The sequence below is a fragment of the Aulostomus chinensis genome, chromosome 23, assembly GCF_037954235.1.
Source record: "Aulostomus chinensis isolate RoL2024-O1b breed Wild chromosome 23, RoL_Achi_v1.0, whole genome shotgun sequence".
Classification (NCBI taxonomy): Eukaryota; Metazoa; Chordata; class Actinopteri; order Syngnathiformes; family Aulostomidae; genus Aulostomus; species Aulostomus chinensis.
In genome coordinates this window covers 6341529-6364090 of record NC_141342.1, presented here as the reverse complement: position 1 = coordinate 6364090, position 22562 = coordinate 6341529, and the positions used below count along the sequence as shown (strand labels likewise).

General features: G+C 48.8%; 1 protein-coding gene across 3 annotated transcripts; it reads right to left on the bottom strand.

Annotated features, from left to right (window-relative positions):
- Positions 1-1363: 1363 nt before the first annotated feature.
- Positions 1364-21756, bottom strand: frmpd2 (FERM and PDZ domain containing 2). 3 transcript variants are annotated; one of them, XM_086195820.1, is made up of 32 exons: positions 21541-21756; positions 18691-18812; positions 18317-18480; positions 18124-18189; positions 17860-18039; positions 17701-17776; positions 17534-17621; positions 16991-17144; positions 16812-16883; positions 16074-16248; positions 15849-15984; positions 15631-15769; positions 14733-14885; positions 14470-14655; positions 14225-14384; positions 13916-14111; positions 13378-13478; positions 13098-13178; positions 12222-12329; positions 11941-12057; positions 11676-11854; positions 11025-11126; positions 10204-10297; positions 7557-7642; positions 6682-6859; positions 5369-5583; positions 4815-4881; positions 4412-4704; positions 3817-3885; positions 3304-3678; positions 2779-2969; positions 1364-2382 (listed from the first exon to the last, which is right to left on the bottom strand). In XM_086195820.1, the coding sequence occupies exons 2-28, from the start codon at positions 18809-18811 to the stop codon at positions 4667-4669; spliced, it is 3432 nt and encodes a 1143-aa protein (XP_086051946.1). In that variant the 5' UTR covers position 18812; positions 21541-21756; the 3' UTR covers positions 1364-2382; positions 2779-2969; positions 3304-3678; positions 3817-3885; positions 4412-4666. The 3 variants fall into 3 exon arrangements, with proteins under 3 accessions (XP_086051946.1, XP_086051944.1, XP_086051945.1); XM_086195818.1 differs by having other exon boundaries at positions 1365-2382; positions 4520-4704; XM_086195819.1 differs by lacking the exons at positions 1364-2382; positions 2779-2969 and having other exon boundaries at positions 2980-3678; positions 4520-4704.
- Between the last annotated feature and the right edge of the window lie 806 nt (positions 21757-22562).

Here is a 22562-nt window from a genome sequence, read left to right as displayed (position 1 = left end):
TTGACTGTCAGCAGCTCACAAACAGCAGGCGGCAAATAGGTTGATGTGAAACAATGAAATCCTCTGAAAGGTGGTCAAGTGCCCCCTTGAGCCACGGCGTCTGAGGATAACCCTGAGCGCGATTGTTACTCTGACATTTGGACCGATGATGACATAAAAATATCGATTAATTTCCCTCTTAGTAGAGAAGTTGTGCTGTGAAGTGATGACATCATTACGTTCTATAAATAAACTCAATGAGCAAGACTGTCGTGGAGTCTGAAGCAGGCACATAATATAACCAGAGCTGTTTTATTACTTTCATTGACATTTATAAAAAATTGAAACTGTCATAAAATGACGTTAGAAATCTTAAAAGAGGCATTTGATTGACGTCAGACACAGAGACAGCCCAGCTGGCGCCGGACGTCAGAAAGACGCTGGACTCCAGTCAAGATCAGATGAACATTAAAATCAAATGTTGGTGTCACGTCTGGACAGAAAATAACAAATTATCAGCCTGAAGAGACGTTAAAGGAACACACCAACACCTCCCCCCCAGAGATGGACAAGGATATAAACATGCTAGTTAGCTTAGCACAATGACTGGTAGTGGGTGGGAAGTGTTAGCATAGCTGCATCTCTGCCTGCATTAATATCAGGAGGGTTGTGTGTCACCTTGGTGATGAATACCAGTTTAACATGAGGAGACGTTGTAGTGGTAGAATCAGACACGTAGCCGGAACTACTTTCCTGACAGGGAGCAGTGATTTGACGCAGCACCTCCAAAGCTCCACTGGAACTTGGGTCAACAGAACCAAACGTTTGTTGAGGACTAGAAGAGCGACTGCTGCCACTGATCATGAGGAGGAGAAGGATTCCTTCTGGACACACCAGCATCCTGGACCTGAGCTAGCTGATGCTAACACTTCCACCCACTACCAGCCATTGGGCTTAGCTAACTAGCCTGGACCAGAGCTAGCTGATGCTAACACTTCCGATCCACCACCAGGCATTGTGTTAAGCTAACCAGCATCCTGCACCCCGCACCTGAGCTAGTTGATGCTAACACTTCCCATGCACTACCAGCCATTGGGCTAAGCAAACTAGCCTGGACCTGAGCTAGCTGATGCTAACACTTCCGATCCACCACCAGGCATTGTGTTAAGCTAACCAGCATCCTGCACCCCGCACCTGAGCTAGCTGATGCTAACACTTCCCACCCACTACCAGCCATTGGGCTACGCTAACTAGCCTGGACCTGAGCTAGCTGATGCTAACACTTCCCACCCACTACCAGCCATTGGGCTACGCTAACTAGCGTGGGTCTCAGTTCCCTAGAGGAGGGAACGACAGACGATAAGACTTTACTTAAAAGTTGCTACTTCAACATTTCATGTTATGTAGTGAAACACCGTTGGATTAGTTAATAATTAGTTAATAACTTACAACCAAGCAAAATATAAACCACATCTAACTGACGTGAGCATTGCCAGGTGAAATCTAGTCACCTGAGGTAACACTGAACCATGTTGGTGTCAGGTGGATGAGGCCTGATGGAGGCTGCTTCTTTTTAAAACCGTGGTTTCGATTGCCGTCAGTCAGACTCGCTTCATCCTGAATATTCATCCACGAATGTCAAGTAGTGAAACACGTCGACAGGCATCTTCTCTTCCGTAAAATATACAGAACCAAGAACCTTCATCGCCTTCAGTTCTGTTTATTGACACATTTGATCAGAAGCACTTTGTTTTCCAAGCTGGGTGCTGCTGATGTCAGCAAGACAAGCATCTTTCTCCCACCAGTCACCGCAAGGTGCTGTGACCTCAGCAGAGGCTGAGGGGTCAAGACTGGGCTGTCCGTCTCTGTTAGCGTGTCCAGGGACAATCACGGGCCAGCGTGTGGGTGTGCGTGTCCTTTGATTACACACACGAAAACACACGCATGTGCGCGTGCGCACACACGGACCTGTGGCGACTCCACTGGCATAATTAGAAACATTTGGGATCATTTGCTAAAGGGAACATGAGTTCTGATGGGATCCAGATGCACTACTGGGTTTCACCAAAATACAGGAACGCTTATTTACGAGGGGCCATTACTGGCTCCTCACCCAGGGAGGTGTCTGTCCGTGTGTGTGTGTGTGTGTGTGTGTGTGTGTGTGTGTGTGTGTGTGTGTGTGTATGTGTGTGTGTGTGTGTGTGTGTGCGTTTGTCCAGAGCCTAAGTGAGTGTTTGGTTTCAGCTCGTCCATACTGAGGTCAGTTTAATGGCTTTTGTTTTGGAGAGGAACGAGTCAAACAGAGGGGTTTTCAGTTACTTTAATGATGCAGAAACAACGTGGCTGTCGTTTCACCAGCAGACCGATGTCTTGTCTTCTTTTGCTGTCAACAGCCCTCAGTTCCTGTGGAGGAGACAAGGAACAACCACACTTTTAGCTCCTCCTGAAACCAAGTGTTACTGATCTGCGTTTTCAGCTCAGAGGGGAAACGCCGTCAGCTGAAGCACAATCCTGCCACCTTGTGGCCAGTAGGTGAACAGCGGATGCAGTTTGAAGCTGGTTTGAAGGAAAAGATTCAGGTTATATGTGATTTAAAATGAAAGACAGCTCAAGTCCCAAACGAAGCTGATCAGCAAGACACATCTGTCGATGCCATAGTGAAACATGTACAAGCTGTTTCAGGTGCGCCAGGTTAAATCAGAGGAAAGGAAAACTGCTTTAATCGGAGTAACCAAGGAGGCATGTTCAGAACTGTACATTTGAATCATATTTATTCATGCAGGTCCACGCCATCATTACCTGAACGTCTGATGGAGCTCTGCAGCGGTCAGTCGCCCTGCCGAAGATTCCGAGTCATGACCAGTCACTCGTGTGTTCACTTCATCAGGTGACTGAAGGTTCTCACAGGAACTCGACTTTCGAGAGAGCTTTTCTTCCCTTGCAGGGTTTAAGTGTCGTCTTTATTATTGTCTTCCTCCCAACGTAGTTGCCTGGTATGGAAGTTACAGGGTCAGCTGGGCCACTCACACACACACACACACACACACACGCACTCACACTCACACTCACACCACACTCACAGACACGCACACACACTCACACACACGCTCACTCACACACACGTACACACACTCATACACACACTCACACGTGCACGCACACTCATACACGCACACTCACACACACGTACGCACACTCACACACACACACACACACACACACACACACACACACACACACACACACACGCTGCATCAGCATGGCAGCACCAGCAGAACTCTCTCCTCTCTCATAGACACACGTTCATGTTCAGCAGTGACCCACCTCCTTTATTCTGTTATAACGAGTCAAACCATCGCCGGTCACCTGACGCTCCTGCAAACCCACCGGAACGAACCAGTGGTTCAGAAAGAGGGGGGTTGAGGGAGGGTAGCGAGGGCCCAGACCAGAGGGGTGTTCAGGTACAATCAGGGAGGGAGAGTCTTTAACGGTTCTGCTGACTGCGAATGTGATGTTATCAACGTCTTCTGTCTGGCTTCTGTGGACCAGGTCTCATCTCCTGAGGTAACTGGTTACTAGGAGTTAGTCACCGCCCACGACTGTGGCGGCCTCACATGTCCAGCAGCTGGCTGAAGGCCGGCCGGTTCCCTCCTGACCTGAAACTGGAGCCGGTGTGGAGCGTTCAGGCGTTCCTCCTCTCTGTTAATAGAAGACGTTGTTCACCAGTTTTGCTTTGGTGTTTGTGTTTGTTTGTTGCTGCTGGGATTTTCTGCCAGTGGCAGCTGGGGAGTTACCAGACGGGGACGTCAGTCCCTGAGCCGGTGAGGCGTCACTCACCTTTACGTGCAGGTGTTTCCTCTCGCTGCGGACGCTCACACGCAGCCTGCAGCGCGTCTGGTGTCTGAGCTGAGAACACACAAGACGCAGTTATGATGACTCGTCAAAGATACTCTTTTATCACACACCGAGGTGATTTGACTCACCACACACACACACACACACACACACACACACACACACACACACAGCGGGGGGGGTCTACTATGGAATGCTGGATTTGAGTTTAACATCTAAGATGACGTGAAGGACACAAGAACGTGGGCAGGCACATGAAGGTGGAGGGTTCCTCACTGAGAGCAGGGACGAACACCTCAGTGAGACTCTTCATGAGGAGTAAAGGTAGGAGAACTTCGTCAGATGACTCCCCAACGCTGGTACTCTGTTCACCTCAGTATTTATACTTCTTATCAGTATTTATCTAATGTATCAAACACGAGTGAAGAACGGCGAGTAACTGAAAGCGTCATGTTGGGTCCTGAGAATCCTGGTCTGAGTCTCTGCCTCCTTCCTCTCAGAATGAATGAACTAAACGCACCTTTGTGCCTCCAGACTCATGTGAGGAATCAGAGAACAGCAGGACCGCCAGTGTTACCTGACCAGACGTCACATGACCGTGGCGGTTTGCTGTGTCAGGGAACATCCGTGAGCGGCTGCAGTGTTTTCATGTAAGTAGAATGAGGAGATGATCTCCCTCCACTACCCAGCGTCAGCAGATGCGCTGTCCCCGTCACGTATGACATCACTGGTCAATCTCCCCGACCTCCTAGCGATCAGAGCCCGCGTCTTGGTCCCTCCGTCTCTGGCGTCTTGGTCCCTCCGTCTCCATGGAACTGTTTAACACCACAACTCATGTTCCAGTGAACTGATGGATGGAGGGGAGGACCCCTGCAGGAGCACACAAGTGGTTCAGACTGAGAGAGAGTGTGTGTGCGTGCGTGTGTGTATGTGTGTGCATGTGTGTATATGTGTGTATATGTGTGTGTGTGTGTGTGTACCAGGCGCAGGCCGACAGAGCATCAGTCGGACCTCCAGCGGTGAAGTCTTGAACAGCTTCAGCACCTTCTACGGATGGAGAGACGGGTGATGAGGTCATCATTACCGTGAGACAGGCGGCTACAAACGGGAACTTGAACATGTGAACCCTGCTCAGATCCAGGAGGAACGCCAGAGGGCTGACGCCTCATCATCATGGTTCTAACCTCTGATGAGTCTGAAGGTCATCTCATAATTTCAGCTCATATTCTCAACTTCACTCAGAATTGTGACATCATTCCAAAGATACACAGTCACGCTCTTGCTGTTGTTCTACAGCTGATGTTTGTTAGTAAATAAGACGCCCCGTCAGGGCATCCGGCCTTTTTAACAACCCTGAATTGTGGCAGTAGAAATCCTTTGTGTTAACGGTCCCACTTCTGACAGGTTCCAGGCTCAGAACTGGCGCCCTGCAGAACTGATCACTGATTAATCATATCGATCATCTGGTGCGACCGACCGAATGTTTCGACTGAACTAATGACACAAAGTCACTCATCGAGTCAACGAGACCTACTGGGTAAGACAGCTCCTTCAGCGACTGGCCATTGATGGCCAGGAGTACGTCTCCCTCCTGGATCCTGCCGCTCTGCTGGGCCGGCTGGCCCGGGAACAGCTGCTTGATCCGGATCAGGCTGCCAAAGTCCCGGGTGGGCGGATCCAGTTCACACATGAGGAAGCTGAAGCCCAGACCGGTGGCACTCTTGGTCAGAGTCACTTCCTGTGTGTTGTCTGGAGGGTGTGGAGGCAGGAGGATGGAGGTGGAAAGAGGGGGGGGGGGTCAAGCATCCCGAATGAATGAAGTCAGTCATCACAGGATCTCTATTTCCATTAAAATGTCAAGAGTTTTAATAAAACACAGCAAAAGAGGAAAATGTGGATTACAGTCGTTTCCATCAAGTGGTCTGAAGTGACTAAACCAGGTTATGTCGTGTGTATCTGTGTCAGCAGGGGGCGCTGTGGACAACGGTTCAATGGCTGTAACAGGCAGCGTAGAAGAAGAAAACCTGCTGATTCGACAGGTGGATTTGGTCCACAGACGTCTGAGGAAGTACCTTCAGGAGTAAAGTTGTCGTAGTACTTTAGTGCCGACTAGTATTTTACATGTTGCTGCTTCGCTGGGGATGGAGAATCAGCTGATCAGTCACATGACTTCCAGAGTCGCCACTCAGAGTTTATTCAAATGAGCTGTTTTTATCTTCTGTTCTGTACTTTCACTCTTTTTCAAAAAAGGACAGAAGCACCTGAAGTCACTGGGAAACTTTTTCTCAAATTTGAAGTTGTTGCGTATTTCATCAGAAGCAAAATATGTGAAACAGTAACATGTACTTCAAAAGTCCTTCATTGTTACTGTCAACGCATGCGTCAGCTCACGAACATGGAAGGAGACCACATCACTCGAGGTCTCATCAGAAGGTCATAATAAGGTCAACACGACAATAAGCTGAGGCCAGAGAGAGGAGGAGCCTAACCTACAGGGTCACAGGTGAGCAAGGCAGCATCACATGTCAGAGTCATCAAAGGGCGGTTTAATGGCGATGACGGTGCCGGCGTAGGTGGAGGGCCCGAGGATAACGGAGGCCACAGGCCTTCAGTCAGGAAGATCAGGAAGAAGAGCAGGAAGTGAACGAGAGTTCACCTTCACCCAGGCAGACGAGCCCGTTGGCTCCTGAAGCGCAAGAAAGATTAGGACGCAGCGCCTCTCACGGAGGTGTTCCTCGCCAGTGTCAGGTTTCCTGGCATAATCTCTCACGCCAGCAGAGCGACTGATTGGCGACATGTTTCCTGCTTCCAAACCCAAGAACCCTCATGTCGGCGGAGCTTTCCTACCGTCAGTAATGAAACTGTAGTCCCTGGACTGATCTGAGTTGGTTTGTGGAGCGGCGCCGATGGATGAGGAGCTGTTGAAACGCAGCTGCCTGGTCGACGGGTGGATGCTGTTGGTGTCGGTGCTCAGAGAGACCCTGGGCAGGCTCACCGGCCCCCTCTCAACCACCAGAGTCACCACCTGAGTGGGAGGAGACAAACCCTGATGAGAGACAAGATGGTGGAGGCTAGACAGGAGAAGTATTACATCCTACGTACTCCACCCAAAAAGAGTATTAGTCCTTATCAGTACTCACAAATGGGTGCAGTGAGCTCACTGCCTTATTCTTCTCTGTGCCGTCAGTCTCCATTAGCTTCAAGCTAAATATACGTGGCTGGCTCTTACTGCACTCTGGAGTCATGAAGAAGTAACGTACAGGGGAAAATACCTATTTGTGAGTACTTGTAAGCCAAAAATACCCATTTTAGGTGGAATATCACTTTAAACATCTGTCCATCCATTTTTTTTTACTAATAATCCTGTTCAGGGTGGTAGGGTGGAGCCTATCCCAGCAGCCTTCACCCTGGACAGGTCACCAGTCCATGGCAGGGCCAACACATAGAGACAGACAAGTGGCTCTCCCAGCCACGCCTACGGTCAATTTAGAGTCTGGATTAACCTGGTCCCCTCTTGATGTCTTTGGACTGTGGAGGAAGCTGGAGTACCAGAGAGAACCCAGCAGGAACAGGGAGAACATGGAGACTCACCCAGAAAGACCCTGTGCTGCAGCAGGGGCTCCACCCACAACCTTCTTGCTGGGGGGCCACAGTGAGGACCACTGCTCCACCGGGCCGCCAGCACTTTTAACATTCAGTGTGTAAGCATTAGTCAAGTTTACCTCCCCAGTCTTGCTCAAACATTCCACGGCCTGCTGGTAGGTGAAACCCTGGAAACGGATCCCGTCCACCTCCAGCAGTCGGTCGCCTGCGGAAGATCAGAGGAGGAGCTTCACCGTCTCATCTGTTCTTTCTCTGCTCGTTCCAGTACTTTGTGACAGATTCATGTGTTCACTTCTCTTGCTGGCTCGTTACATCACTCCGTCTGCTGTAGAATTTCAGCTAAATACCAAAGAGTCGCATTGCATTTTTCAGTCTTGAGAAGCGTCAGAGGTGAGGCGTTAACGGCTGTGGCGTTGCTGCTGTGGGCGACCCGCAACAGCGAATGAGGTGAGAATGAGAGTCAGTCTCCAATATTCTGCATTTCTTTTACTTTAAATTACACAGTATTTTATGTAGTTTTACATGTTGATTTTATGATTAAACAACTCAGGTCAGTAATGTGAGCTTTACACATAAAAACACTCAGCAGGAGGAAGAGGGACCCAAGGGTGACGTCAGCACCAGGACTTCTTGAGGAACCATGTTTCCTTGATGTTACTGGCTGTGCACCACAGAAACCAGCTTCAGCTCATCACTTCTCAGTCACTGATTTTATGAACGTTACCGAGTGAAACTGGTTTGGTGTTCATATGGATGATGGTGTTCTGCTGCATATTCACTCAAATGGATGAGATCCTGTTCCTTTAAAGTCAGGTTCAAAATTGTCATGATCCCTGTCTTATTTCCTGTTTTACTTTGTAGTCATGTCCTGTCTTCCTGTGCTCCTCCCTGTGATTACCTCATGTCTCACCTGTGTGATTTCACCACCTGTGTCTCGTTTGCCCTGTGTTTAACCTCCGTGTTTCCCCTTATCTGTGTCGAGTCTTTGTCGCATGTCACACAGCTTGTCTGTCTGTCTGTCAGTCTTGTCGTTGCCCCCAGCCTCCAGCCTCCAGCCCCCAGCCTCCAGCCTCCTCGTGACTCAGTTTTATTTGTCACCAAGGGATGGAGCCCAGAGGCGAAATGGAATTCCACACTCAGTTACCTGATACAGCTCTCACAAACAATCACAATTATTACAGGTTGATCGTAATAATGACACACGTCAGAATTAACGAAAGCACATATACATTTGTTGTGTATGTACGCAAAAACTTGAGCAGTCCCAATGGAGGCAAGTGAGAGTGAGGCATCGCAGCGTGGGCCGCCGCGCCGTGATGGTCATAATCTCACAAATACCCCTTTTGTGAACCCGTCTGCTCCTGGGTCAATTCCTCGCCTCCACATTGTGACAGAAATGACCCATTGATTGATTCCTACATTCATACGTGAGGAATATTTCAACTTGGTGATCAGTCAGATGGGCTACAATCATCGGCGTAAATTCCATTAAAGCTGCTTTTTGAAGGTTTGCTGAGCAGCAGTGGCCCCTACTGGCAGACTACCGTCACTGTCACGTGAGTCAACACAAGGAATATGGAGGTTGAGGGACTTTCACATCCCTCATGACTCCAGGCTCACTGGAGGTTCGTTCCTGGTCAGCTCAACAGGGAGAGCGATACGGAGCCCTAGGTGGACGCATTTCTGCTCCTCGCAGGTGAGTGTGACATCACCATGATGATGAAACTGTTGAAAATGCTGCATAATAATGCTTCACATGTACTCTTAAGGCTATGAGACAATATTGGCACCATTAGCTGCAACTCTGGTGGTGCTGAATATCGGGGGAGCAAATAACTGGCAACTCTTCCAGGTCAGCACCGTCAAGCCTCGAGTTGGTAATCAGTCCCGCCCATAATGACTCAGACAACAAAATGTCAGCCAAAGGAAAGACAAATCCAGGGTCAGCGGGGTGATGTCTTACCTTGGACATAATCCGCTCCGGAGCAGGTTATGTCAAGTTTTGAAGTTACCATGGCGATGTACCTTGGTCTAAAGCAAACACCTCTGTGACCCTGAAAACCCAAGGTTAACCTGAAGATACCTCGCTTACTGCAAATCCGGATCTGCTCACAGGAGTGCAGGCGGCTGTGGATCTGGTAACAGAACTAACATGCAACAGAACTAATGAGCTGCTAGGAGCAGGCGGACACACCAGGCGGTCCAGGTGGGGTGCAGTTCAAGGTTCCGTTTTACCCACAATTCCCTGCAGCAGCAGCACAAACCTGGTTACCATTAACCTGACGTGTCACATCTGAACGGTCACCAATAAAACTGTTGGATGAACCATCTGTCAATCACAGGCCTGACTGAGGCGCGTCATGAAAGGTTTGGTGCAGAGACCAAGCTTCGTATCAAAAGCATGTAAACGTGTAGGTTTCTGTCTCAGTCCTGGCACAAGCTGGCGCTCGCTGGCCCTAAAGACCTTTCCACGCCAAGCATCCTCGCCCTTGAACTAGCAAATACCAGACTGAGGCTGAACAGCTGGAATATGCGACGCGCACACCGTGCCATCTATCAACTGCTGGAACAACACATCACCTAAGTAGGTCCCATCGTGTTTCTACGATTGGATGAGTATTTGTGAAGGATGGTACACCAGTGATAAACGTGCAGATTTCTGAGACACAATCTGGAGCCTTGAGATGATGTCATGACCATCCCTTCTCTCCTCAAGCCCAGGTACGACCTCTGTAATACTGGAGGTGAGTGATTTCTCTGTGGTACCTGCATGGACGCGTCCGTCCCTCTCAGCGGCTCCTCCTGGAACGAGGCTCTTGATGTAGATTCCTCCGTTAGGAAGGCTGGTGTTGACGCCACCCTGAGCCACAGGTGTCTTTGTTAGTCCAGCCTCCTTCCTGCATAAACACTTCTACATCTGCCCTTCAGGAGCATGTTGCAGGACACAGTTTGATATTATAATGAAGGACGTCTTTGAATACCAACTTGACATCCACTGACACTCTTCACCCATTGCAGTGAGGTGCAGCAGGGTCAATAAAATCAACTTTTCTCTCTAATCCCGTCCGACCACAGATGTTAATCAGATTGAGTGAAGTAGACTTTGTGACCCACGACTGGCGATGAGTCGCTTTAATGACCTTCCCTGACCCTCAGATTCTTACATGGACATTCAAACTCATTCGTTAGACAGACACAAGGATTGCAAGAGGATGATAAAACCACTAATTCATGTTTAATTATCAGAGCCAGTTTTTCTGTTAAATGGATCCAGAATGCAGAAAGAGCCAGCCACGTGTATTCAGCACATTAACGAGGGAGGGACCTGAGCTGCTGCAGTTTGTCTTTGGCTGAACTCACAGTGTTATTGAAGGTACAGCAGGACAGAGAAGACGTGAATTATATCGGACAGCGCAGTTTAGCGGTTGTTCGTCTCCATGAGCTCCAGACTACATTTACATCTTTGTGAGCTCAAGACTCCTTTAAGTGGGAACTGGAGAGAAATACATTTTTTGGGTGCAGCATCACTTTAAGCTTTGGGGGCGGCTCCCTATGAACCAGAAAGAAACACTTGAGCATCAACTCACTGAGATGCTGATTCCCAGACTTCCAGAAATCTTCCTGACCTGCACAGTGAGCAAGTCTGACCTCCCACAGTTCAGCAGGGGGGAGGAGAGGGAGCAGCCGTCCTGAAACCACCACAAAACAGTGGCGTCAGTCAGCTACACGCTAATCCATCCATTCATCCAGATTAGCGGGAGTGTTTACAGGACCAAATGAGCACAACAGTTCTCCCGACGATACCTGCACCAGGAGGAGGTGTTCCACGGGCTCGTCTTAGCGCAAATCTGAAGATGTTTTTAAAAATAGACAAACCAAAGCAAGCAGGCATCAGAGAGACTGATTCCTCCTCCATGGCACTTTCACCACCACTGATCCTGTTCAAGGTTTAAACTTTGAAAATCCTTATATTTTCTTCGATATTCTGTTTAGCCTCTCTATCATTTGAAGGCCTCTGAATAAATAGAAGTCATTTATTCGTACACACTAAGTACATAAATTGAAATGAGGCTTCTTGCCAGTTTGCCTGCTCACGCTTTGTGAAGAGGAGCTTAATTGTGTTTGACAGCAAATGGATAAAGATGAGGACTTAGGTGGAGGTGGATGACTTAGATGTGCAGTCAGCTAATGAGGGTCTTTGAAAGTTTTTGTACCTCTACACTGCCTCTCAGTTGTACCTGCGCACTGAGAATGCGGGCCTCTCGGGGGACGTCGAGCCGGTTGCTGGTTCTGGGCGTCATCATGACTGAGACGATCTCATCCAGGCTGTTTCCTGAGCGTCCGTCTGTCACCTGTGTGGACTGGGACTCGTAATTCCTCAGTGCAGGCGACCGCGTATTGTTGGGGCTGACGTGGACTGTAGATGAAACAAGAGCTGAGTGTGTGATGTAGCTGGAGGCAGAAGACAATTGGACAGTGATGCTACTGAATGACCCCGAGCACCTTTTGGCTGTGAGATGATGAGCTGCACCTCCTCAGGGCTGCTCTGCATGACTTCTGCTGCCTCGCTGAAGGTGACGCCCTCCAGGCTGATGTGGTTCAGAGAGATCAGACGGCCTCCTGAGGGCAAAGGTCACAGTGAAATGGCGCCAGTGTCCAGCAGCACTACGGCAGGCCTCCTCTGTCTTCGGTACATAAACAGTAGCTCAGAACTGTTGCTGTGGCTGGTTTCTAGCTCTTCATCGACAGTGTTGGTAAGTCAAACTGACAACGTGATTCTCTACCTGCTCGTATGCGTCCGTCCTTATCAGCAGGTCCACCAGGCACAATGGAGGCCACATAAATGCCCAAGTCATCGTGGCCCACCGTGTCCTCTCCCACTATCACCATACCTGGAGGGACACAAACCACATCAATGTCCAGAATTCAGAACCCTCCGGGGACTCCAAGGTATCAACAGTCATTTCAGGGACCAGGGTCTACATTTAGTATCAGAGACTTTACTTTAGCATCAAATGTCCCACCTCAGGAGGTAATACATCCTGAAGTTCCAGCAGCTGTGTGGGTTGTGTCTTTTTCTGTGCAGCATTTCTGATAGTTTCAGATTTATTTCAACCACCATGTTAAAGAGCTTGGCACATCTCTGGGCTGGGACGGGTCCGCAGGAGAATGCACTTAAAAATTTGCAACCAAGGACCCTTGAACACATTCCAACTTGCAGTCTACCCTTCATTTGGGACGTTTTGGTACAAGCCTTTCGCACCACACCTATGATGAAGGTCTGGTAACTTGGATAAACCACAGAGCAGAATGACAAGGAAGCATGCGACGAGCTACAGTCCTGACTAGCTTGAAAAGCTGAAGACAAAATCTGCTAAAACTCAGAACCAGTGACCCACAAAGTTGTCGTGCGGATCCTTTTCATATGTCAGCAGGCCTCCTTCTCTGATCTCAGAGGGTCTCTAGAACACCGTGAGCCTGCAGGCAACAGGCGGAAGGAACCTTCTTCGTCTGGTTGACAAGCAGTCGAACAAACTCTCCGGAATATTTGGACATAGAAACAATTTGAAGTCAGAAAGCTGCTCTAGTTCATCGCATATGGAAGCTGCATGCAAGAGCTCCTTCTCCTCAGATGTGGAATACATCTGCCTTTGGCTTACCCAGGCCGAGCTTGGGGTGTTTCTTCAGAGAGACACACAGGACCTCCCTCTCTGACGATGAGCCCAGTTTAGTCGGTGTTTCTGTGACACACAACAACTTTTGCTCCTCAGATGATGCAGTAAAACATTCAACATCAGTTCTGAAATGTGGAAATGTGACAGCACGTCTGGACATCCACAGCTCCTCATGACATAATCTAAACAACGGAAGTCCAGAGGGTCATGTGACCTGTGGATCTGTGGGTCAGGTAGGGAAGGTGAGGTGAAGGCTTGGTTCTACCTGTGGCTGCAGGGGAACCGGAGGGGGCTTCAGATCCACTTCTCTGAGAGCAGGAGGGGGAACGCGCACCGGTGCTGCTGCGCTGACTGCTGGAGCAAGTGCTGCAGAACATACACACACGTACAGGAAGTCCCTCAGAGGATGGTCACGTACCGTCTGCCACTTTGGTCGTCACCTCATTTAATTCGATAATCGCATTTTCACCTCAAAATTCCCAATCACCTTTTTGACCTGTGGTATTACAGTATTACTGTAGAATCTGAGTGTTGATCCCTGATTGTAGCTGTCAGAAAAGCAAAATGTTCTCAAGCAACCCAACCATCAAACGTCTGACGCTCCCTGACCACAGTTGGAGCGGAGCCAATTTGCTAATGTCATCTGTGCAAATGTAGTCTGGTAATATCATAGTACATACAAATACTGCCTACTGTGTAGTTAAGAAGGGGCTTGTCTTGTGGGGTTCTGGAAGTTTTGGAAAACTGAGGCAACTTGGCACAGCATCACAAACATCATCCACGTGGGTGTACGGTGGCGCTACCTCTGCTCATGAAGGCTCTGGTGCTGCTGTTTAAAGCGAGCCTCGATCCGGGCGGCCACATCATCACAAAGCTTGGTCAGGGACTCATTGTGGGGCGTGGTCAGACCGCTGTCGTCCTGTGGCGTCTCAGAAAACATGAAGGACTTGAGGCGGCTCTGAGTGCGACATACTGCCGCATACTGAACGATGTTCTCCTCTAGAGGCAAGAACAAGCTCTCTTCAGTGTTCTGATTCTGCTACCACTCATCTCTGTGTCAGGTTCTGTGTCAGGTTCTATCCGACAATCCTCCCCCCGATCACAAAACTGACCTGAGACCAGGCTGTGGCTGAGCTGACGGGAGCTCATCTCATTGTTGAACTTGTGCTGGGATGAACAGAGGTTACACAGGTATTTGGCAATCTTGGACCTCTCTGTGATGAAAGTGTACTTCTTCTTACTGACCCGGCACTCGATAACAAATTTATGCCTCTGCAGGAACATCAAGGAACATGGGAATAAGCAGAACATGTAGGTTCTCATCACTTTTAATTGTATTTGATACATGTCTACTCACGTTTGAGGAGATGGTGGCCGTGTCCCTCCAGTAGAACGCCTGACTGGTGGAGCGGCAGCCATCTTTCATATCATACACAATGACGCCTTTGGCACAAACCCCAAGAATGATCTCTCCTTCCACTGGCTTTTTTTCACGTGTCACGCGGTGGAACAACACGCCATATTCAGGCAACTGCTGACACACCTGGAGGGAGAAAGTCCTGATACTGGCATCATCTGTTTGACCTGCAGCTGGGTGAATTTTATTATGACAGTTGTTACCTTCAGGAACTCCAGTTCTGACTCGTCGGGGAGCATCTGAGCGTTATTGTTGTGGAGTCGTAGTAACTCTCCCTGAATGTGAGGCAAGGCACGTTTCTCCATAACACTCTTGGAGACATACTGGTCAGGACGGCAGTAGTTCCGGCCACACACCTGAGAACAACATGACTCTAATTGATGTATTCATATGAAGTACAACAGCATTTTAAAGCTGCAACTTGGAACCTTTTTTATGAGGAATATTCATCCAGTAATCCAGGGATTATGACTACATCTCTACTGATGAGATTGTGCTGAAAAAATGATGAGGGACTGGTCTCTGTGCTGGTCTGATTAGATCTCAGTGCAGCTTTGATGCCATTGACCACCATATCCTTCTACAGAGACTGGAACCTGTCACTGGTATTAAAGGAACTGCACTAAACTGGTTCAGGTCATATTTACTAGGTCATCTCAGTTGGTACCAGTTAATGATGGTTCCTCTGAGACCACTACAGTCAGTTCTGGTGTTCCACAAGGGTCTGTGCTTGGACCAGTCCTCTTCACCCTGTACCTGCTTCCTCTAGGTCACATGATCAGGAAACACTCCATTAATGTTCACTGCTATGCAGACGACACACAGCTGAACTCATCAATGATCCACATGGAACAAACCAGCTGACTAAACTGGAGGCCTGTCTGAAGGACAGAAAACATGGAGGACCCATCATTTCCTTTATTAAACTCTGATAAACTGAAGTTCTTGAGCTGGGCCCAAGTTTTTGGGTAAAGTCCTGCTTTAAAACTCTTGGTCTTGAGTCACTAACATTAGCTGTAAGCCTTCACCCCGGTGGAACTCCTCTGAGCTATGAGGCGGTTTAAGCTCTTGGTTTGATTAAAATAGCGTCACATGACCAACCTCAGGCATACAGTCTCCATACTCTGTCTGCAAGGCCAAAGCTCCCAGGTAGAGAGCTGTATCCTCATGGCAGGACAGTCTGTCCTCTAGGATGTCTCTCCTGAGCTGGAGGTAATACTGGTGACGGGTCTGTTTGTGCCTGATGGAGCCAACATGAGGGGAGTTATTTCAAAGACTCGGCTGTGTGTGGTCACGATAGAAGACTGAAAAATACCTACAGAAGAAGAGAAATGTCATTGACAAAGAACTTGACCCTGAAGAAAAGGACAAAGGTGGCAGTAGGCACTTTCTTCCAGCTGTCTGGAGCAACTTTGGAAATCTTGGTGTCGTTGTCCACAAAGAAGAACTCATTATCTGACAAAGAAGAGAAGATGTTGACGCGTATGGCAGGATATTATTATACAAGCTGCTGCAATTAAAAACTAGGTCACAAAGATCATCACCATCAATGTAAGCAAGGCCAAAGTAGAAGTGTTCCATCAGGTTGGAGTGAGCCACAATCATGTCAAAGACATCCCCTCCTCGAGTCTTCACCTCACACTTGACCGCTATCTTCTGACCGCTGGGCATCACCACACTCAGCTCCCTCTGAGTGGTGGCGGATTTACCTTTCTTTGACTGGGAAAAACGACAGTGTGAGCCACCAAAGATTAGACTCCTCCTTCGAAGGAAAAAGGAAAACCTGTCAGTATCTAACTCCATGTTTGTCGTCTCTCTGGAGTTCCATGACACCATGTTTTCAGGGAGACTACAAACATGGCGTTAGTGAAGTAGTGACGTATTTTTCAACTGGAAGACTGTTTTCTATTTGACATACTTTATGGGTCACAATAGATCATTTAAATAAAAATACCCGAATGATTGCAATCCTTCCAACACTGAGATTGTGATGCCCAGCAACCTCATAAAGGCTGCAATGAAACGACATCAGGCGACTGTTGCCATCAAAGTCCACTTACCACCAAGTTTTCAGAGGCACTTCTGTTAAAGACAATGGGAACCAGATCACGGTTGATTGCGCTGTATGCTGGTTACAGTCATTCGTGGTTGCTGGCCTTCTCAATATTTGAACAACGAAAATATGTTTGGTCCCCATCAGTCATTTTGATGTGATTCCTTCCCGCTTCCATGTTGAAACCACCATAATTACCACCTGCTCTATTGCCCCATGAAGAACTCACCACGATGGATCCAGGAAGCTCAAGGACAACCGGCGGCTCGTCTAACACTCGTATGAACTCAGGACCCAGGTCCTGTCACAGGAGACGAGGGCTCTATCACCATCATTGCCATCAAAAGCTTTTGACTTGCATCAATTTGTGATTTATTCATAGATAATGTCTCATAAAATCAGTTTCACCTTGATTTTCTTCTCGTTCAGACTCATGGTGGACTCAAACCCTGGGAAGGACCTGGAGCTGGTGTGTCGCCCTCCGTCCATGTAGGGGCTGCAGGGGCTTCGGCCCAGCTGCCAGCTGTCGTAACTCTCCCTGTGGCGACCTCCCGAAGGAATCCTGGGGAAGAATGAGTTAATGAGCTGTCCCTCACCAGATGATGGTCAGATGCGCGCACACACACACACACACACACACACACACACACACACACACACAGTCATGCTCTGCACCTTGAACACGTCTATTTCATGTCGAGCTCTGCACCTTGAACACGTCTATCTCATGTCGAGCTCTGCACCTTGAACACATCTATCTCATGTCGAGCTCTGCACCTTGAACACATCTATCTCATGTCGAGCTCTGCACCTTGAACACGTCTATCTCATGTCGACCTCTGCACCTTGAACACGTCTATTTCATGTCAAGCTCTGCACCTTGAACACATCTATTTCATGTGAAATGACAGAGCCTCAGCCTGCAGTGATGCTGTCGGTAGCACTTGTTACCCTGAGGGCTCAGCTGGATAGGACGCTCCTGAGAACGTTCTGGAGATCTTCTTCTTCAGCATCCATGTTGAGTTACTAAAAGAACCTCCTGAAAACACACAAGGCTTGATAAGAGACCCTGAAGTACCTTTGCTGTGCTTTCTGATCAATATGGACCTGCTTCTTACTGTGTAATCTGTCTCTGATGATCTGACTGCGATCCGTCAGCGGGGATCCATTCTCAGCCATGGACATGTGATCAGCCTGCAACGACATCCCTGTCTGGCTCAGAGAAACAAGCAGAAACCTCTGTCTGTCCTAGATGAAAACAGAGCGGCGCCACTCACTGAGTTCCTGTACACGTCCTCCACCAGCTGCCTGACCAGCCGCTCGGGCGGGGGCAGCATGCAGGTCTTGTGGTGAAGCTCGCAGGTCTCCAGTACGGTCAGCAGGTCCGTCCTCCTCACCAGCATGTCCTCACACATGCTGAGCAGCAAACTCTCCAGCTCTGCACTCAGCTGAACCGGCTGTGAAGAACCGCACCACAGCAAGGGATCAATACTGGGACCAGTCAGAGGGCTTGACATGAGAGACAGGAAGCAGCGAGGTACCTGGTTCTGAGGTAGCTGATAGTCAACGCACCAGTAGAGAGTCATCCCCAGAGAGTACACCAGCATCTGGAGACATGTTACATCGCCATCAATTCCAGAGAGGATACAAAATGATGCTTGAGAGCTCTGAGTTCTTGTTTTGAGTCATGTTTGTAATGTTTAGCGTCACATCTAACAATCCAGAGTTCACCACCTTCTCTGCTGCTGTCCTGGTGGAGACCGTGTGACCCTGATGGACCTCAGGGGCCGTGAAGGAGGCCACATCTTCATACCGGGCACAGCTCTTAAAGGCCAGACTCCCGTTGGCGGACAGAAGCACCGAGCTGGGGCTCAGCACGCTGCACATGTTTCCTGAACCTGAACCAGAACACAACAGGACTGGTGACATCAGCCAACTCAGATTTAAGTGGCAGTCAGACGGATGATTGGGTTGTCGAGGAAGGAGGGGAGGAAATCTTTGTCAGCATGATGAAATTTTAGCTGATGCCCTCGAATGCAGCCTAGAGAAGTTCCCTGTGGTAGCAGGTGCAACTGGGACTAACTGGGACTACTGGAGCGGTCATTGACCTCTTTTGGAGACATCCAGTAAGGCCTCGGCGGTGACGAGCAGCAGACACCAGAGCTCATCCTCGTCCAGCGGTGACCCCCGAGCCTCCAGCACCTCTGCCAGGGTCACAAAAGTCCCCATCCTTCCAGAATCATACACACACACACACACACACACACACACACACACACACACACACACTCTTCAGGAAATCTTCATCACCATTTAAGGAGCTTCAGTCCAGAATTGTCAACTTCAGCAGAGTTTAGCAGTAAAGGGACACCAGAGCGTCGCCTCTGCTACAGAAGACTGAAGCGACTGAGAGCAGAGACACTCGCTCACTGCGCACGTCCACGTCTGGCAGCAGGATGGACCGCCGCCGCCCTGCAGGAGTCATAGCTACTTTCTTAACCCTCACATACTGTTCGGGTCACACTTGACCCGTTTTGACTTTTGACAGCAATAAAAACACCCTAAAGGTCATTCTTTAAGCCTGAAACTTGATGACTTTTCCTGAAGTGGCCCAAAATACATGAATATAATTTAAAAATATTGATACATAATTTTGGCTATGTGCTTCACATTTTTGCCCTTTTGAGGCTGTTATGGGTCAAATTTGACCCGTATCTATTTTGATGGATTCTACATCTCCCAGTGGGGTCAAATTTATATGTCATGCTGGTGTGAATTTATAAAGAGGGAAAGAGGAGACAGAGGTCAAGATGACCTTGAAACAAGGCATGTGGGTTGTACTGGTATGGCAGAAGGGCTGAGAGGACCTGGGATCATTTGTCACATCTCATGAGCTCCGTCAGGTGCTGCTGAAGAAAAAAATCACAATGTTTGGCACTGTGAGGAGGAACACACCTGAGCTGCCACCTGCCCTACCTGCAACAAGGGGAAGAGAGGTCTTCTTCTATGTGTGCCTTTACACAGGACACCACAGTTGTCTCATACATGCCGAAGAAGAACAAGAATGTGATCCTTATGAGCACTCGGGAAGACCAAAAACCAGGATTCATCCTTGACTACAATGCAAAAAGGGCGGAGAAGACAATCTTGATGAAGTCACAGGCACAAACAGCTGCAAGTGCCCACTGGCCCCTCGTGATCTTCCACAGCATCACTGACGTATCCATGTACAATGCCTTTGTGATTGGAGTGAGCGAAACCCAACCTGGTGGGCAAGCAAGAGGAACTGGAGGAGGTTCTTTTTGGAGGAGCTGGGAAAGGCCCTTGTGGCTCCTTCCATGCAAAAATGACAACGCCTCCCCGCACAGAAGCGCAGCAGCATTTGAGAGGGCAGTGCAGCAATCTGAGCCTGGCCCTGCTCCAGAAGGATCCACGGGGGTGCAGTGGTCCTCACTGTCGCCTCACACCAAGAAGATTCCGGGTTCGAGCCCCGGCTGGAGCACGGGGTCTTTCTGTGTGAGTCTCCATGTTCTCCCTGTGCCTGCTGGGTTCTCTCTGGTACTCCAGCTTCCTCCACAGTCCAAAGACATCAAGAGGGACCAGGTTAATCCAGACTCTAAATTGACCGTAGGTGTGGCTGGGAGAGCCAATGGTTGTCTGTCTCTATGTGTTGGCCCTGCCATGGACTGGTGACCTGTCCAGGGGGAAGGCTGCTGGGATAGGCTCCACCCCCACCACCCTCAACAGGAGGAGAGGAAGAAGATGGATGGACGGATGGATGGATTTTTGCAGCTAGTGGCATTAGATGAATCGACTCTGAATAACCAGATTAACATGAGACTCAGTAGTAACCCAGTAATCTGTATTTTCTTTATTCGTGTGATAATGGGATTAACATCAGGGTGGTGCTGTGGCCACCTGCAGGAAGCATCTTATTATAACGGTCTTAAGAGGACGGAGAGCTGAGGAAGGGTCCTGGTGTTGAGATTATACTGAGGCGCTGCTGATCAGGGTTCATGTACAAGTATTACATGCATGCAGCAGGAAGTGAAATGTACTGCAACTCTAGCAGACACCAGACGTGCTGCAACCCTTTGACGGCTTGCCAGACACCAGCGTTGTTGATTACATTTTGTGTCCTCAGAATCGACTGCAGCAAGCCAACCTTTCCCTGACCCGTCCTCATAAGGAGGACAAGCTCCTTTTAGTGTTGCTGCTCCCAGCAGCGTATAAATACAAAGAAAACAATCAACAGGTTGAACGTTGAAACATGAAAGTGACATTTACAATAAATGTTGAGAACAAAGGTAAACATACAAAAATTAATGGAACAATTAATCAAGACTTAACTGAAAATACAATGTGACCTGCTGCAGTTTTGAAATCTCAGGAAGGAGCAACATCAGTTACAAGACTAATTGTGTGTAAAAGTACCACTTAGATTGAATACTGAGGCGCTGCAGAGACGTCCAGCCTGCAGACACCAGCATCTTTTTAGTGGGGTTTCAGTGAAAAGGAGAATAATCCACATTCACTCTCACACTGCAGATTATTCCACAGCATAGCACCACCAAAACAGAGCAGCTAACATGAGAGACGACTTCAGCAGGAGAAACACAACTGTTGAGCGTCTGAACACGTTGATGTAACACTTTCCTCTGTCAAAGTTGGCTGAGGACACACACGCACACACACACACACACACACACACACACACACACACACACACACACACACACACACACTCAGGTGCTCAGTTGTGCTTTATAAATTAAATAACTTGATTCCTGGTCCCAGACGATGTGATACTACAGCAGCTCATATGTGTATCAGGGAAGAACTACATGTTTGTAGTAGAAGTATATCGAGTTACTGCACCTACAGCAGCCAGCAGCATGTCAGCAGACACTCATCTGACCCTACAGGTGAATCAGAAGTGTTCCGGGTGTATGGCCTACCTTATTTCATCCGTTATCCGAAGAAATTCCCCCTACGTTCCCTCAGACATCCGCCCGTGTGTCAGTCTAATCCTGCCTGGGAAGCGTCGCCTGCCTCCACTCCTCCGCCCGCCTTGCCCTCGCCCCGTCACACACCATCATTTCCTCATGACACATCAATCGTCTCCACAGAAAAGACACATGAGCTCAATAACATTATTTCCTCTGGACTCACAACTCGTGACGTGTTGTTTCTGCGTTTTCCGTCATTTTCAACTATTTTTAGACCGGGGACTTAAGCACATAATTGGATTTGCAGGCCAAGCTAACAGCAGATGGGCTGTTACAATCCATTGTAGGCAGCACTGCGTTAATGTGGTGTTTCAGCCACAAGTGGCACATTAATCGTCCCACTTCCTTTATACGGATGAGCACAGAGGAGCCCGACCAAGACAAAGGAATGAGTCTTAGAGCTGCGAGTCGCCGCTCACAGCAGGAGACCGACTCCTAACATCACACCTGACCCAAGTGACACAGGCGTATGCCGGAGGAGAAGTAACAACACTGGCACTGCAGGCTCCAAATGAGGGAAAGGAGAGGAACACAAACTAAGATGACGTCATGGTCACCGCTCCTGCTCTCCGACTGCATGCTGCCTTTATATAACTCACTAATCAGGCAGTCTGATGAATGGCTGGGAGTAAAAATGGACATTTGACCTCTGAAATGTCAATGAAAAAAGTTACATCACTCCAGGATTTAGAGGCCGGTGTGTTTCAAAGATGTCATCGAGGAGGCGTTCATGTCCACATGCTCACCTTGCAGGGTCACCTGGAGAGGTCCTGCAACTTAATTAACTTAGTCCAGATTTACGCCTCCGTCCCGTCCAGCCTGGTTCTGTCAGCCGAGGCTGCTGGAGGAGCATCACGCCGCCGGGCAACACAAGCACCATCAAACCATCAACACCTCCCTCAACCTTCAAGCAACTGTGTCAGATATTTGGTGCTGTTTTGTGATTCATGTGGGAAAATGAAGTACTTTGC